The 12,256-nt window shown below is 49.1% G+C and overlaps 1 protein-coding gene across 7 annotated transcripts in view; it reads left to right on the top strand.

The window, feature by feature from the left end:
• Positions 1-2,395: 2,395 nt before the first annotated feature.
• LOC105565933 (tropomyosin) overlaps positions 2,396-12,256 on the top strand; it is a 44,364-nt gene continuing 34,503 nt past the window's right edge. The window contains exons 1-3 of one of the 7 annotated variants that reach the window (XM_012019534.1): positions 2,396-2,528; positions 7,945-8,099; positions 8,342-8,467. In XM_012019534.1, coding sequence (XP_011874924.1) covers positions 7,986-8,099; positions 8,342-8,467 — 240 coding nt within the window. In that variant the 5' untranslated portion in view covers positions 2,396-2,528; positions 7,945-7,985. Of the gene's footprint in view, positions 2,529-2,724; positions 2,926-7,944; positions 8,100-8,341; positions 8,468-12,256 lie in introns of those variants that run through there. The other 6 variants (XM_012019533.1, XM_012019532.1, XM_012019537.1 and 3 more) reach the window with 6 other exon arrangements.

Consider the following 12,256-nt stretch of genomic DNA (forward strand, 5'->3'; position numbering starts at 1 on the left):
AGCTGAGGTCGATTGAAACTTGAAATTTTTCTTATGGAATAGTTGCAAGTCGATTGGCTACACGAAACTTGGTCCAGGTTCCAGCACCGTGGACACAGGCCTTTAAAGACCCACTTGCCGAGTTTCACACGTGGATATTAAGCGATGCGTTTGGGAAGTGAACAATTAATTTTGTCCAGGAATAATTTCTCCATTAGAATCCTAACAGGCAAGCAGTCTTTCCATGCCAAGCGAGACGATGATCGCGTTTTCCTAATTTGTAACGGACCGTAATCGCGTACTTTCTCAAACTGCTCGCGCTAGTTTCGCTTCGTAATCTCGTATCGCGATGCGCGGTGGACGACAAGCTCCAAAAACGTTCTGAAACTTGAAGACGTGAGAGGATAGGCAGGATTGATTTTCGGGACAGAGGAGCGATAAATGGGCGCAACAGATGCGTAACCAGCTGGGTGTTTCCGTACGTTGTACTTTCTAGAGTAAAGAATTCACCAAACTACGATCGCTTAAACAGACGGCAAATTCGAGAAAAGAGATATCGCGCGGTGCTACCTACTTTACGTGAGAGACGCCGATAGCTGCGAAAGTTTAAATATAGTTTATATATTAAAATAATAATGTCGATGCACCGCGCTTAGGTCGCCTCGACGAGCGCGACGGGCAGACGCCTGCACGCTCGTCGTATTTATCGACCGCCTCGGTGTTTAAAAAGCGTATACTCGGGCGAGCATACTCGAGCAAGTGCTCGGAGAGACCCGGCTGTATATGAGTCAAGGCTGCCGAGGGACCCTTACCTACTTTTTCCTTATATGGTACCGAAACGGGCCGATGAGTGTAACCGATGAGATATAACGGCCGATCTTACGCAAAGCGCGCGTAACGATTGCGCGCGGGGATTCGCGCAAATTGCACGTGGATGTTTGATTTGTTCACGCACCGACCTCCGTCGCGCAGTTACGTCAGTCAATCGCGGAAGGCCCGATCGTCCCGATAAGGCGAACGCCTCGATAAGTGTAACAACGCTCGATTTCGAGAGGGCACTGGCGACTGGTCCTAGGCAGAGTCCTAGGTAGGGCCAGTCTCTGATTACAGGGTCTCTAGTCCTAGGTGGATCGAATTATCGTTGCTTGTTGAGATTATCTCGAGGCGGAGAGGAAAAACTGAGAGCGACGGGTCCGCGTCATAACGGATCGACCGTGACGCGAGTTGATTCAAGGAGATCGGGTGAGGTGGCTATACGTTGACCCCAATGCCAAAATTATCAGCGCGGCCGATTCCTAGCGCTTTCATATTGAAAACGGAGCTGTTGTTTTTCGACGGTTCCCACCTTCTCGCAACCTTCCCTCCCGCTTTTGTGCTCTCGCTCCGTTTATAGACAAATCCCGAAACGGTCGTTTTAAATGCCGCTCCCGGCCGTTGCGATCTTCTTCAAACGAGATCGATCGCGTTCGACCACTGAAACAAACGAATTAACGTATTAATAACAAGAAAGTGGAAAAATCCATTCGTTTATCCCGCGTTTGTCCCATTTTCTTGGCTAAACAATCAAATCCCGTGCGAATGCGAGTATAACTCGATTTTTCATTGTCTGGACTTCGACCCGGCAAAAACCCGACGGATGTTCGCGTATATAAAGGTCCACGATGTTAGAACTTGGTCCGAGAAATGTGTAGTCAATCAACTTGCAGCTTACATGGAATAGCTGCAAGTTGATTGGCCATACATAGAACTTGGTCCAAGTCCTAGTTCCGAGAAATGCGTGGCCAAGCTTTCATGGAATAGCTGCAGGTTTGATTGACTACACATTTCTCGAAACTAGGACTTGGACCAAGTTCTAGCATCGCGGACCAGGGGCCTCAACGTCAAAGACCAACAATATGTGGCGACATTTTACAAATCCCCTATTTAAAGATCGACTCCAAATCCGTCAACCGTGCGTACGCGGCAAGGCTTGGTACCGTTACGGAAATACGATACTTTCTTTGCATCGTCGAGCCGCTGACGGAGACGCGCGTATTCCTCGCACCGGTCTATTTTCCAGCGGATCTGTCGAGGAGTGATCGAGGAAGGATCTTCCTCGCAGGCGTCACTTCGGGGATCGCGCTGCGTGACTTTGACTTTGCTCGAGTTTCGCGGACACCGGGCGGCCGACCGAGCCACCGTCTACGAGCTCTTTTCTCTTCCCTGCCGGTTTCCCGCGACGGCACGAGTCCTCCCCCGTCGCCGTGCGTCGTCGAAATAGAGCATCCGGCACGCACGTACTCACGCGCGCGTTCGTCGATCTAAAGATAATCCGGTGTACGTTTTCACACGGACCCGTACCGTAGAAGATCCGGCCGGGGGGTACGAGCGCCGTGCCGCGCCGGCGGCGGCGTGGAAGGGGTCGGGCGGCCTACGTCGTCCTCGACGATCTCGAGGAGCATCGCGGAGAAGGTGGGAACCGCGGCGAACCGAGCCCCGAGCGCCTCGCCGTCGCCCAGTCGTGACTTGGCCCGCAGGTCGGACGCATCCCGGACGGACGGATACGAAACGTGAGTACCTAGCGCGCGAGAGGTGCCATGTGGTGGCCCGCGCGCGATCAAGGTCGCGAGGAGAGCCTCGAGGGGGAGAGCCGTCTTCTGGAGCGCGCCTCACCGACGAGTACGCCGCGATCCCCCTGCATTCTCGGAAAGAAGTCTCTCCCAGACGGGGAAAAGAAGAGGACAAGTGTCCGCGTGTAAATAGCGGCGAGTGTGACACTTTCGCAAGGACCCGCGATGTTTGCCGCGGCGAACAGCCCGGGTCCTTATGTAAATGTCACTCGCTCGCCGTACGCACGTGCGCTCTCGCACATCCACGTTTCAGCGGAATTCCAGCGGACTTGAGCAAATATACTCTCGCGAGGAAAACGCACGACGAGAGTCGCGAGTGTCCTCGCGCGATCCCGCGGTGAGGAGGCATCGACGGCTCGACTTTGCACAGGGAGGCTGCCTGTTCTCTCATCGCGGAAAGAATTCCGCGTAACGACGAGAGGCCGGTCGACCCCCCCCCCCCGCGAAGTACCGTGGATCCTCAACTTTAATCGGGGTTTCGATTTCAGTGCGCATCGGGAGAGTCGACTCGGTGTGGGGTGTGAGACTGCTTGTTTCTAAGCACCTTTTAGGGTTCGAGATCTACACGTGCGTTTTCCAAAGTGGAGTCGTCTCGTGGTGTCGTTTCGATGAATCCCGCTATTTAAATGTTACGTCGACGTTACGATTGCGCGGATTGATCGCGGACGACACCCATCGGGACGAGTCGGTTTCCTATTCAAGACGGGAATAGCACTGCTAGGCGAATCTGTAATAACGTCTTAAATACTTTAAGCTGGGAATACGTTCCCGAGAGCTGAGAGTAAAATTCAAATTCTGAGGCAGACTTAAACTGACCCAGGCAGAACATCATGTCGATTCGACGTCCAACAGACGTCTGTTAGACATCTATTAGACATCCCCGACATCCGTTAGACATCTAATCGACATCAACGTTCTGGCTGGGTGACGAGAGAAGAAGATGAGAATCTTTATAATCGTAGATTGCAAATCTAATCTTTACAACGGCAACGGGTAAAACGGCCTACGAACCGCATCTCTTCGCAAGAACGTTTGGAACATTGAAGGCTTGTACTGTTTTAACCGACCTTGTGCGAAGAACCGATATCGCTCGGTTTTATGATCTCCGGTGTCGATGTAGATATCGCGTAGATACATAAGCGATTACGTCCAGGAAGATGATTTAATCGGCATTGAACAATGAGTGACGTGTGTCCATGGGCAAAAAGTGTAGTAACTCGATTAATGTGTCGACGTCGAGTAGGATTATCGTCATTCTTATTTTGGGGCTGAGCGAGGCTGCTAGCGTGCAGTAATGGACAGAATGACTGCACCTTTTTCTACCGAGTTTAGGAGCGTGCATTTAGATTCAGGGTCGCGTCCCAAAATCTTCCTCTCCGAGGAATCTTTCACTCGATGGCTACTTCGAAACACCATTTTCAGTCTCCGATCTATTTGTCGAGTGAAATTTTTCCCAGAGAGAATGTTTTTGAGATCTAAATGCGCCTTTCTAAACTCATTAAAAAAAAAAGTGCTTCAACCATTCTGTCCATCGCTGCACAATCAGATTTAAAAGCTATACAGTGAAACTTACGAGAATTTTGAGGGCAGCATCTTGGGAAATGAACAGTTCGTGCTCTCGCGATGTTTATTTATTAAATTAATTAAGTGTCGAAAGTTAAAAGAGTAACTGTTAAATGAGAGAAATGCCCCAATTCAGTATAATTTATAATATATTATATTTAATGAAGTAGTATTATAGCAAATAATAATATCGCTCGTGTTACATATATTAAAACAACAAGTACATAAAGGAGGCCAATCTTGACGAGCACGAGAGTTAACAAAGCAATATATATTTTAAACTTCAAGATGTTGCAATTGAAGTACAGATCCGCGACTGCCAGTATATTATGGAGGATAATTTATTCGATAATTCGACGAAAATGGGAGAATTTCGCAGAAATGCAATGGCGATAACGGATTGTCGCGGCCCTCCGGAATGCAATGACTCACAAGGATCCTTTTCCTCGCGTTCGCGCGTAACCAACTCTCCGTACGGACTTCCGATCTTTTCGTAGTGCGGAGACAAATTTCTTTGCCGCGTTCCGTCAAGTCGCAGAGCTAGGCACGTTTTACTCGGGGAAATCAGCTAACGTTACCGACGATTTACGATGCAGGTTAACTTGTAGAGAGAAAAAAAGCAGCGTTATGCCACTTAAAAATTACACGGTGTACGGAAGTGTGTCGTATTCATTAATTACACCGAGTTCGAAAAATGTTCAGTACCTGCGGACGTAGGAAAGTGTAAATTAATCGTCCGACACGCGCGATCTAATGATGAACTATCCAACGAAGTTAATTCCAGAAAATACCCCGTCCACTTTTCGAAACGTGAACCTTTGGCTGCGTCCAGAAACGTCACCCGAACGCACCGGTGTATCATTTTATCCTTGTTTAACATACGGTGAGCAACAAGGATAGAATGATACGCTGGGGTACCCGGGTGGTGTTTCTGAACGCAGCCTTTGCGGGGGAGGACAAACGGGGTGGTTCCCCTTTTATCTTCCCCGCGAGAGGACGATTCGCGCGTGACAGCCCTAAATACGCGCTTAACGACACGGCATTTTTCTTTCTCCTCGCTCCGTTTTGCAATCGCGGAAGCGAGCGAGTGGCACGAGAGGGATAGCCCGACGGTTCGCCAATTGGTTTGCCTCCCGTGCGCGTAACAGGACACCGCCGAGTTAAGTCACCACCCGGTCGGTGCGTTCGGGAGTCAGCGGCGATGCTCGCTATGCGTAACCCGAAATGGCTCGGCCAGGCGGCAACGATTCTCTCTCGCCGCCCTCCCTCCCCCTCGGCGCGTAAAAATAACCCGTCGCTCGCGATACGCGCGTTTTTGGATCCGAGGGACGCGCGTCCCGACGAAATTCACTCATCCCGCGACGGCGTCCACCTCGCGCGAGATTCCATTTCGTTACGGCGGCCAATTCGCGCCCACGGAGTCTTCGCGCCTGGGACGCTCCAGCCGAGGGAACGAAGGAAGGGTTCGACGTGGCCGATCGTCTCGTGAGAATTTCGTTTCGCCGGGATTGTGCAGAAATGTTTATATGAAACCGACGACCGCGGCTCGACTTCGCGGAACCTTTCGGCTGATGTTTTCGCTTCCACGAACGCGGCGCGCGAACACCCATTTCCCTTTCGTTCTCCGCTTACCAAGGCATCTCTGATTACCAGCGGGCTCGGAAACCCGCGCGCATTCGCTCGGCAGAAGATAGCGGAGACGCCACCACCGTGCAATTGCAGTGGCGCAGACATACGATTCCTCGAGACCCTTTAAACGGGCAGATTCGTACATAGTTTCCGTTCTCGGGAGAGAATGTGAAAATTGCCAACTTACGAAAGGGCAAAAGAAAAAATATGTTTGGCACAAAACGCTACCCTTGGGAAAATATGCCTTAGGAAACCTTAAAATTTCATTTACTCTCGCAAGCAATCCAGTACGCAAACTAGTATTGCGTGTCATCGAATGTTCATCATTGAATCTTAAATCACGCGTGTCGCGGCGATCCCGAAGCGGAGACAGAGATGCAAACTTTGGGTCTCTTAAAGCCCGTATCAGACTACGGATTGAGATTGGGATTAGATCGAAATCTGACCAATCGCAGTAAAGTTTACTAATCCCAAGTTTACTCCAGTTGGTCAAATTTCAATCCAATCTCAATCTCAATCCGTAGTCTAGATACGGGCTTAAGGCCTGGGTCCACGATGCTAGAACTTGGTCCAACAGGCCTTAACGCCACTGAGTGCTGCACTCTGTGCTCACGCACATAGCGCAAACCGTGTCCGTGTGCTGCGCAAAACGCTCCGCGCAGTTCACGGATACAGTATGCGTTGATGCGTGAACACCGAGTGCAGAGCACTCGATGCTGCTAAAAATCAAAGTTTGCATCTCTGAAGACCTTGTCTACGATGCTAGGACTTGGACCAAGTTCTAGCATCGTGGATACAGGCCTTGAGCGGAGTCTCTTCAAAGTTATTCGGGCGACTGGCCGATAAGACGATTTCGTGAGCCGCGCTCGGTTCTTCGTTCCCTCGATCGCGCCGTGTCGCGCCGGGACATCCCGCCGCTCGCGAACGACGCCGCGGATGCAATCGCGACGGATTTCTGTCTTCCCCTTTCCCTCCGCGCGCTGCGTGCACGCGGGACTCGCATACCTGAGCGGCGTGACGTCACGAGACGAAAAGAAGCAGCGAAGCGCGAACGTTTGATATCGCCTTCCTCTCCGCGGCCCGGGGCCCTCCTCAGCGGAGGAGCCGGCGCTATAAATAGGATATCCGGTCGCGCTCGCTAATTATACACCTATGCGCGCCCGCGTTCGCCGAATGGCGAAATCCGGGCGCGAAAGCACAGCCCGGAATTCTCTCGCTCGCCGCGGGAGAATCTCATTTCCGCGCCCCGTCGTGGGTTCCCTCCTCCTCTTATCCTTGGAACGTCGTCGTAAGTTGCCGCGGAAGGATAACGGACCGATCGCGCCTACGGCCGTGGTATTCCACCCTGTATTGTTGCTCGTGGAAGCTGCGGAGGCCTCGAACAAAGAAAATTGCTGCGCGCGGGGAGAAAAAAAACTGGGTATAATTAATTGCTCATCGGAGCGGTTTGGGATTCGGTTAGCGTGAAAAAAACGAGGAGAGCAAAAAGCCTCGACGCTAATTGGGCGGCTTTGCGCCTCGGTAAATTTAACTGACGAGAAACTTTCGTGACAGTTCGCTGTCGGATAAAAAGTAAATTAGTTATTATTTGTAACGTTTATGGTTTGTGGTCGCCCCTTAGGAAAATGTACCTTGGAAAACCTTAAAATTGTACTTTGGAAAAATGAGAAATATGAAAAGTAAATTTGGACACTTTAAACTTTTATTTAAGGTAAGCTTACAACTTACTTCAAGAATTATAACAAGTATGTGATGTAATTTACATTACCTTGGCTATCTGGAAATTACTTTAAGTGTCCAAAATTACTCTAAAATTTCTTAAGTACACTTTTAACTTCTTTAAGTAAACTCTTAGATTTGAAAGATTACTTTTAAAAACTTTAATTTCATTTAAAGTAAATTTTCCCAAGGGGTCCGCGTAATTGTGATAATTTCTGTCTTTTTTTTTCGAGTCGGCACGTTGCAATTATAATCATATTTTAGTTTTACAACTTTTACGTACAAGGAAATACGTATTGACATATTTATTTAGGCCCGAATAAAAACGCGGAAAGGATCGTCCCATTTCGTTATGAAAGGGAAGATTGAATTGAAATCCCTAATCAACGTTTATATACAAATGTTGGCTATCCGACTGCAATCGCATTCCTGTTCGATGTCGCAGATTTCTTTCCATTGGACGAGTGAGGAGATACAAACGCCACCATGGACGCGATCAAGAAGAAGATGCAGGGAATGAAGCTGGAGAAAGACAACGCGATGGATCGCGCGTTGCTCTGCGAACAGCAGGCTCGCGACGCGAATGCGCGAGCCGAAAAGGTATAAAAATTACTCGCCGTGCCAATTTTGAAATCAATCATAATTGTTTGCACGAACATGTACGTCAGAATTTTATAATCGCGATGAACTTAGAAATGAATTTATTATATTAATATGACACTTTATTTACCCGTCGAACAGCGATAAAAAATATACGTATTTTAAGTTAAATTACGATGACGTGTTTCTAAATAATTTTCGATAATTATAGAAGAAATAATGAGACGTTTCGATCTGTATAGGCTGAGGAAGAGGCACGCGCTCTCCAAAAGAAGATCCAGACCATCGAGAACGAGCTTGACCAAACTCAGGAAGCTCTCATGCAGGTCAACGCAAAATTGGAGGAGAAGGACAAGGCTCTGCAAAACGTAAGTCGAGCAAATATTCTTTTATCGTTCGATAAACAAAGTATGCGGCATTGTTGCCCGATCAAGCAAGAAATCAACTCCATTTGGCAATTATTTCGATTTATTAGTCGAGTAGGATAAAATATTTGTGTATTTTGTGGACACACTGAACTCCGCCTGCCCCTTACTTTCTGTAGCATTACAGAAACTTTCCATGTACAGAACTTTAGTTGCCTTAAAACAGACTGCTTATTCAGCGAAACACGAAATTCGAAAACGAAAGGCATTCAAAGAGTCTCGAGTCCTCGGAGTTGCGAAAGGAAATATTTGACTTTCGCATTTCACATGATTCGCGTAACGAAAACAACGGGTGTGTGACGTAATTTTTATTAATATTAACAGACAAGGACAAAAGAGATCCTGAAATCACAGGTAAACTTCGCTCATATCCAAATTATCCAATGTCGATTATTATACTTGGGTCGATATTTATAGTCGGATCTTATATTCAAGACCGTCTTGAATTTATCTCAAGATGCTGTACGGAACATTTCATTGGCTAGATTGCGAGAAAAGTCGTAAATCGGATTCGTATGAATCAGACGCCGAAAATTTTGACATATGTATTTGAGGACCTCCCGAGCGGATTCGCGATGAAACGTGGCGCGAACGAGGGATGCGAATTACCGGCGGCGCGCGACTCAAGCGCGCGTTGGCCGATGGCGCCACTCGCACGCGCAGGCGCAACTCGAATCGTCCGCGATCGCGTAGCTTCCGCGTTGCTCGTCGGGAATCTTCGGCTCCCCCCCACCCTCGGCGCGCCGCGTGGCCGCGTGGTGGGGACGTCGCTCTCGCTCGCCGTACGTGCGAGCGAGACAGATGCAACGTGCCCAGTGCACGACGCAGAGCGGTGGGGTTTCGCTCCTTATGTACGCGCGCCGCCGTATCGCGTATGCGGCGTGTGCGTGACGGGCGCAAGGCAACAGCAACACAGCCGATGAGACAGTGGGACGTGGGCGCGGGGGAGAAACGTGCGTCGCCGATCAGTGACAGACAAGATGGCGGAGTGCCTGGTGCAGTGGTAGTAGAGCGGCGCATATCGCACGGGCCGCGTCAACGTGTTGGGCAACGCGGGGGGCCGAGGGCTCAACAGCTGGACGCGCAACATGGAGCGGACGCTCTCGGCGACCGCGAGACGCCGCGGCCACCAGCATCACCCGCGTCACACGACGCGACGACGTCTCGACGCCTCCAGCAGAGGACCCGCGCAGTGTGGCCCTGCTGACATCGCCAAGAACACCACGTTCACCGGCGACGAGACGTCGCCCGCGAGCGTGACCGTCGACGACCGACTTGACGCGGCGGATCCACGTCCCTGCGTGCCGCAGATGACACTCGGCACGCAGTGGCCGGCGAGGATCAACCACCAGCTCGAGAGCAAGGACTCGAAAGCCCAGGTCCTCCTCGAGGAGGAGACAGAGACGGAGAAGAAGGGGGACCGTAGGGACGATGACGTCCGACAGAGGCTCGCGCAGTGTAGCCCGGACGTTCCCGCGCTCGACGAGAGCAAAGACGCCGAGCGCGGCGGGACGCGGGATCGGGCGGGCGGCAAGAGAAAAGCCCCCCGGTCCGGTCCACGTGGGACGACGAGCTCGTCCGACGAGCCGATCCACGACGAGAGCGATCCGCCGCGGTCACCGCGGAACAAAAGTAACTCGCCCGTACCCGAGCACGCGGTCGCGAGGGCGCGCGGCGACGGCAACTCCGACGACGAGTCCGCCAGCGTCGAGGAGGACCCGGAACTGGCGGAGCTCGCCAAACTACGCTGCCCGAGCGAGCGTACGGAAGTCCAGGCCGAGCGAGAGGCCCGCAGGCGGAAAAGATGCGCCGACTATCCCGGGCTCGCCTTTGGCTGCTCCATATTCTCCAGCGACACGATGATCAAGTTCAGTCTGATAAAGAACGAACTCCAGAATATCATGGGCAATCAGCTGAAGCGGGTCAGTATTGCGCGCGCCGTATCACGTGGCCGCCGAAATAGCGGCCGCGATAGGTAGACGCAACGGGTGGGTCCCTGATAACACGCCGGTCAAGAGGTCCTCGGGGGTCGGCTGATAATTTCGTCCAATTTTCTCCACGGAGATTATCGCACTCGTGACTCTTTGGAAACTTTCGTTTTCTTTCCTCGGTATTCTCAATTCTCGAGGGTATTCGATAAAATTATATCGCCCGTACACGAGATTAATCAAAGAAAAAAAACAGGAAGCTTATTGTCAACCCAACTGGCAAATTCCTTTACTTAACACATTACAACGTTTCAACCCTAATTTGGGTCCTTTTCAAGTAATACAAAGCGAGTCATCGTCATCCATGAGACAGAGTCAAACGATAAAAATACAAGCACAACTGAACATTACGGGTGTTTGATTTGAACAAGAAATATTAATCAAAGAACCGACGTTAGTGAAGCGTGAATGGAGGCGGTGTGTATAAACACTCGATATATAATATTTTAAGATTATTGCCTACCAAATGAAATCAATAATCGTGGCAATGTAATACACGTCGGATGTTATCACGCCATCCATTTCTAGCGATAACATCTGGAATTACTAGCGCATTACGTTGCTGTGAAATTAATTGACTCACGAGACGCAGTAAAGAGATAATTATTATTTGCTGCCAATAACTCGAGTGTCGTAAAAATGTAATACGAGTCTGTTAGCCAAAATTATTTAAATAACAAGAATTATTTTACGCCAGTGCATGATTAACCAATGTAGAAAAATTGCTAAACGGCGCAACTGGCAAATTGTAACCACTGAGGAGGAAAATTATTTAAAATTTGGTTCCAAAATTTGTTAAATTAAGATGCTAATAAAAAAAATGCCCTCACAGTTGATTCTTTTTTATCTGCGACGCGTGCGGCACCTCTCGTTGCAATAATAAGAATTGCATGCAACACGAATTACGTAAGCGACAGTGCAAAGTATCGCACGCGACTCTGAAAATTCGTGGAAGATGCGTACGATACGACTTTCGTGTTACTAGAAAATAGCTTTCAATATCCATCGATACCACTTATTGTAACGCACGGCTAATGTCCACTTTACCAATGTAGTTTAATTTTAATTTCATTTTAGGTCACTTTCCATCTTTTTCCAACTCTTAGATCCGGTTTCACCAACGTTGTTTACTTTATTAAGCCTAGCTTAATTCGTTCTTTGTCTCTTTTCAACTGTTACTTTAGAAAGAAACAAACATGAATTAAATTAAAGCCAACGGCACACGATACTATTTTTCCTACCAGATGACTTACGAGAACCAATAAGGATGCAAAGTTTTAAATCAGTGACTTAAGGCTAAATCCTGATTGGCTCGCGTAAGCAATCCAGTAGGAAAAATAGTATCGTGTGCCGTTGACTTAAGTTTGAAGTTAAGCGATGTTTGGTGAAACCGGGCCTTAGAACTAGAAAAGGATAAAAAGAAAGTTAAACCGAGATTAAAGTTAATCTGCAATTATAGAAATGGATATAATTGATATTGCGATCGCGTTAAACGAAGCAAGAAAGCGGACGGACTCGCTGCTCGTCGCGCTACCGAGTGTGGTGGGCGTTCATTTGCAATTAAAATCACGCGACAATTGTCGCAGTCATTTTCGCTCGCTAAGATATCGCACTCGGGTCGACTTTTCATCCTACCGCGGAAAGTTTTATATAAATGCGCGCTCTAATCGTTTGACACACATAGATTTTCAAGAGTACATCACGTTGCACTGACAGTTATCTTCACGCGTTTGTATAAGTATCC

Source organism: Vollenhovia emeryi, unplaced genomic scaffold (assembly GCF_000949405.1).
Source record: "Vollenhovia emeryi isolate VEMERY1.0 unplaced genomic scaffold, V.emery_V1.0 DF939148.1, whole genome shotgun sequence".
NCBI classification, from domain to species: domain Eukaryota; kingdom Metazoa; phylum Arthropoda; class Insecta; order Hymenoptera; family Formicidae; genus Vollenhovia; species Vollenhovia emeryi.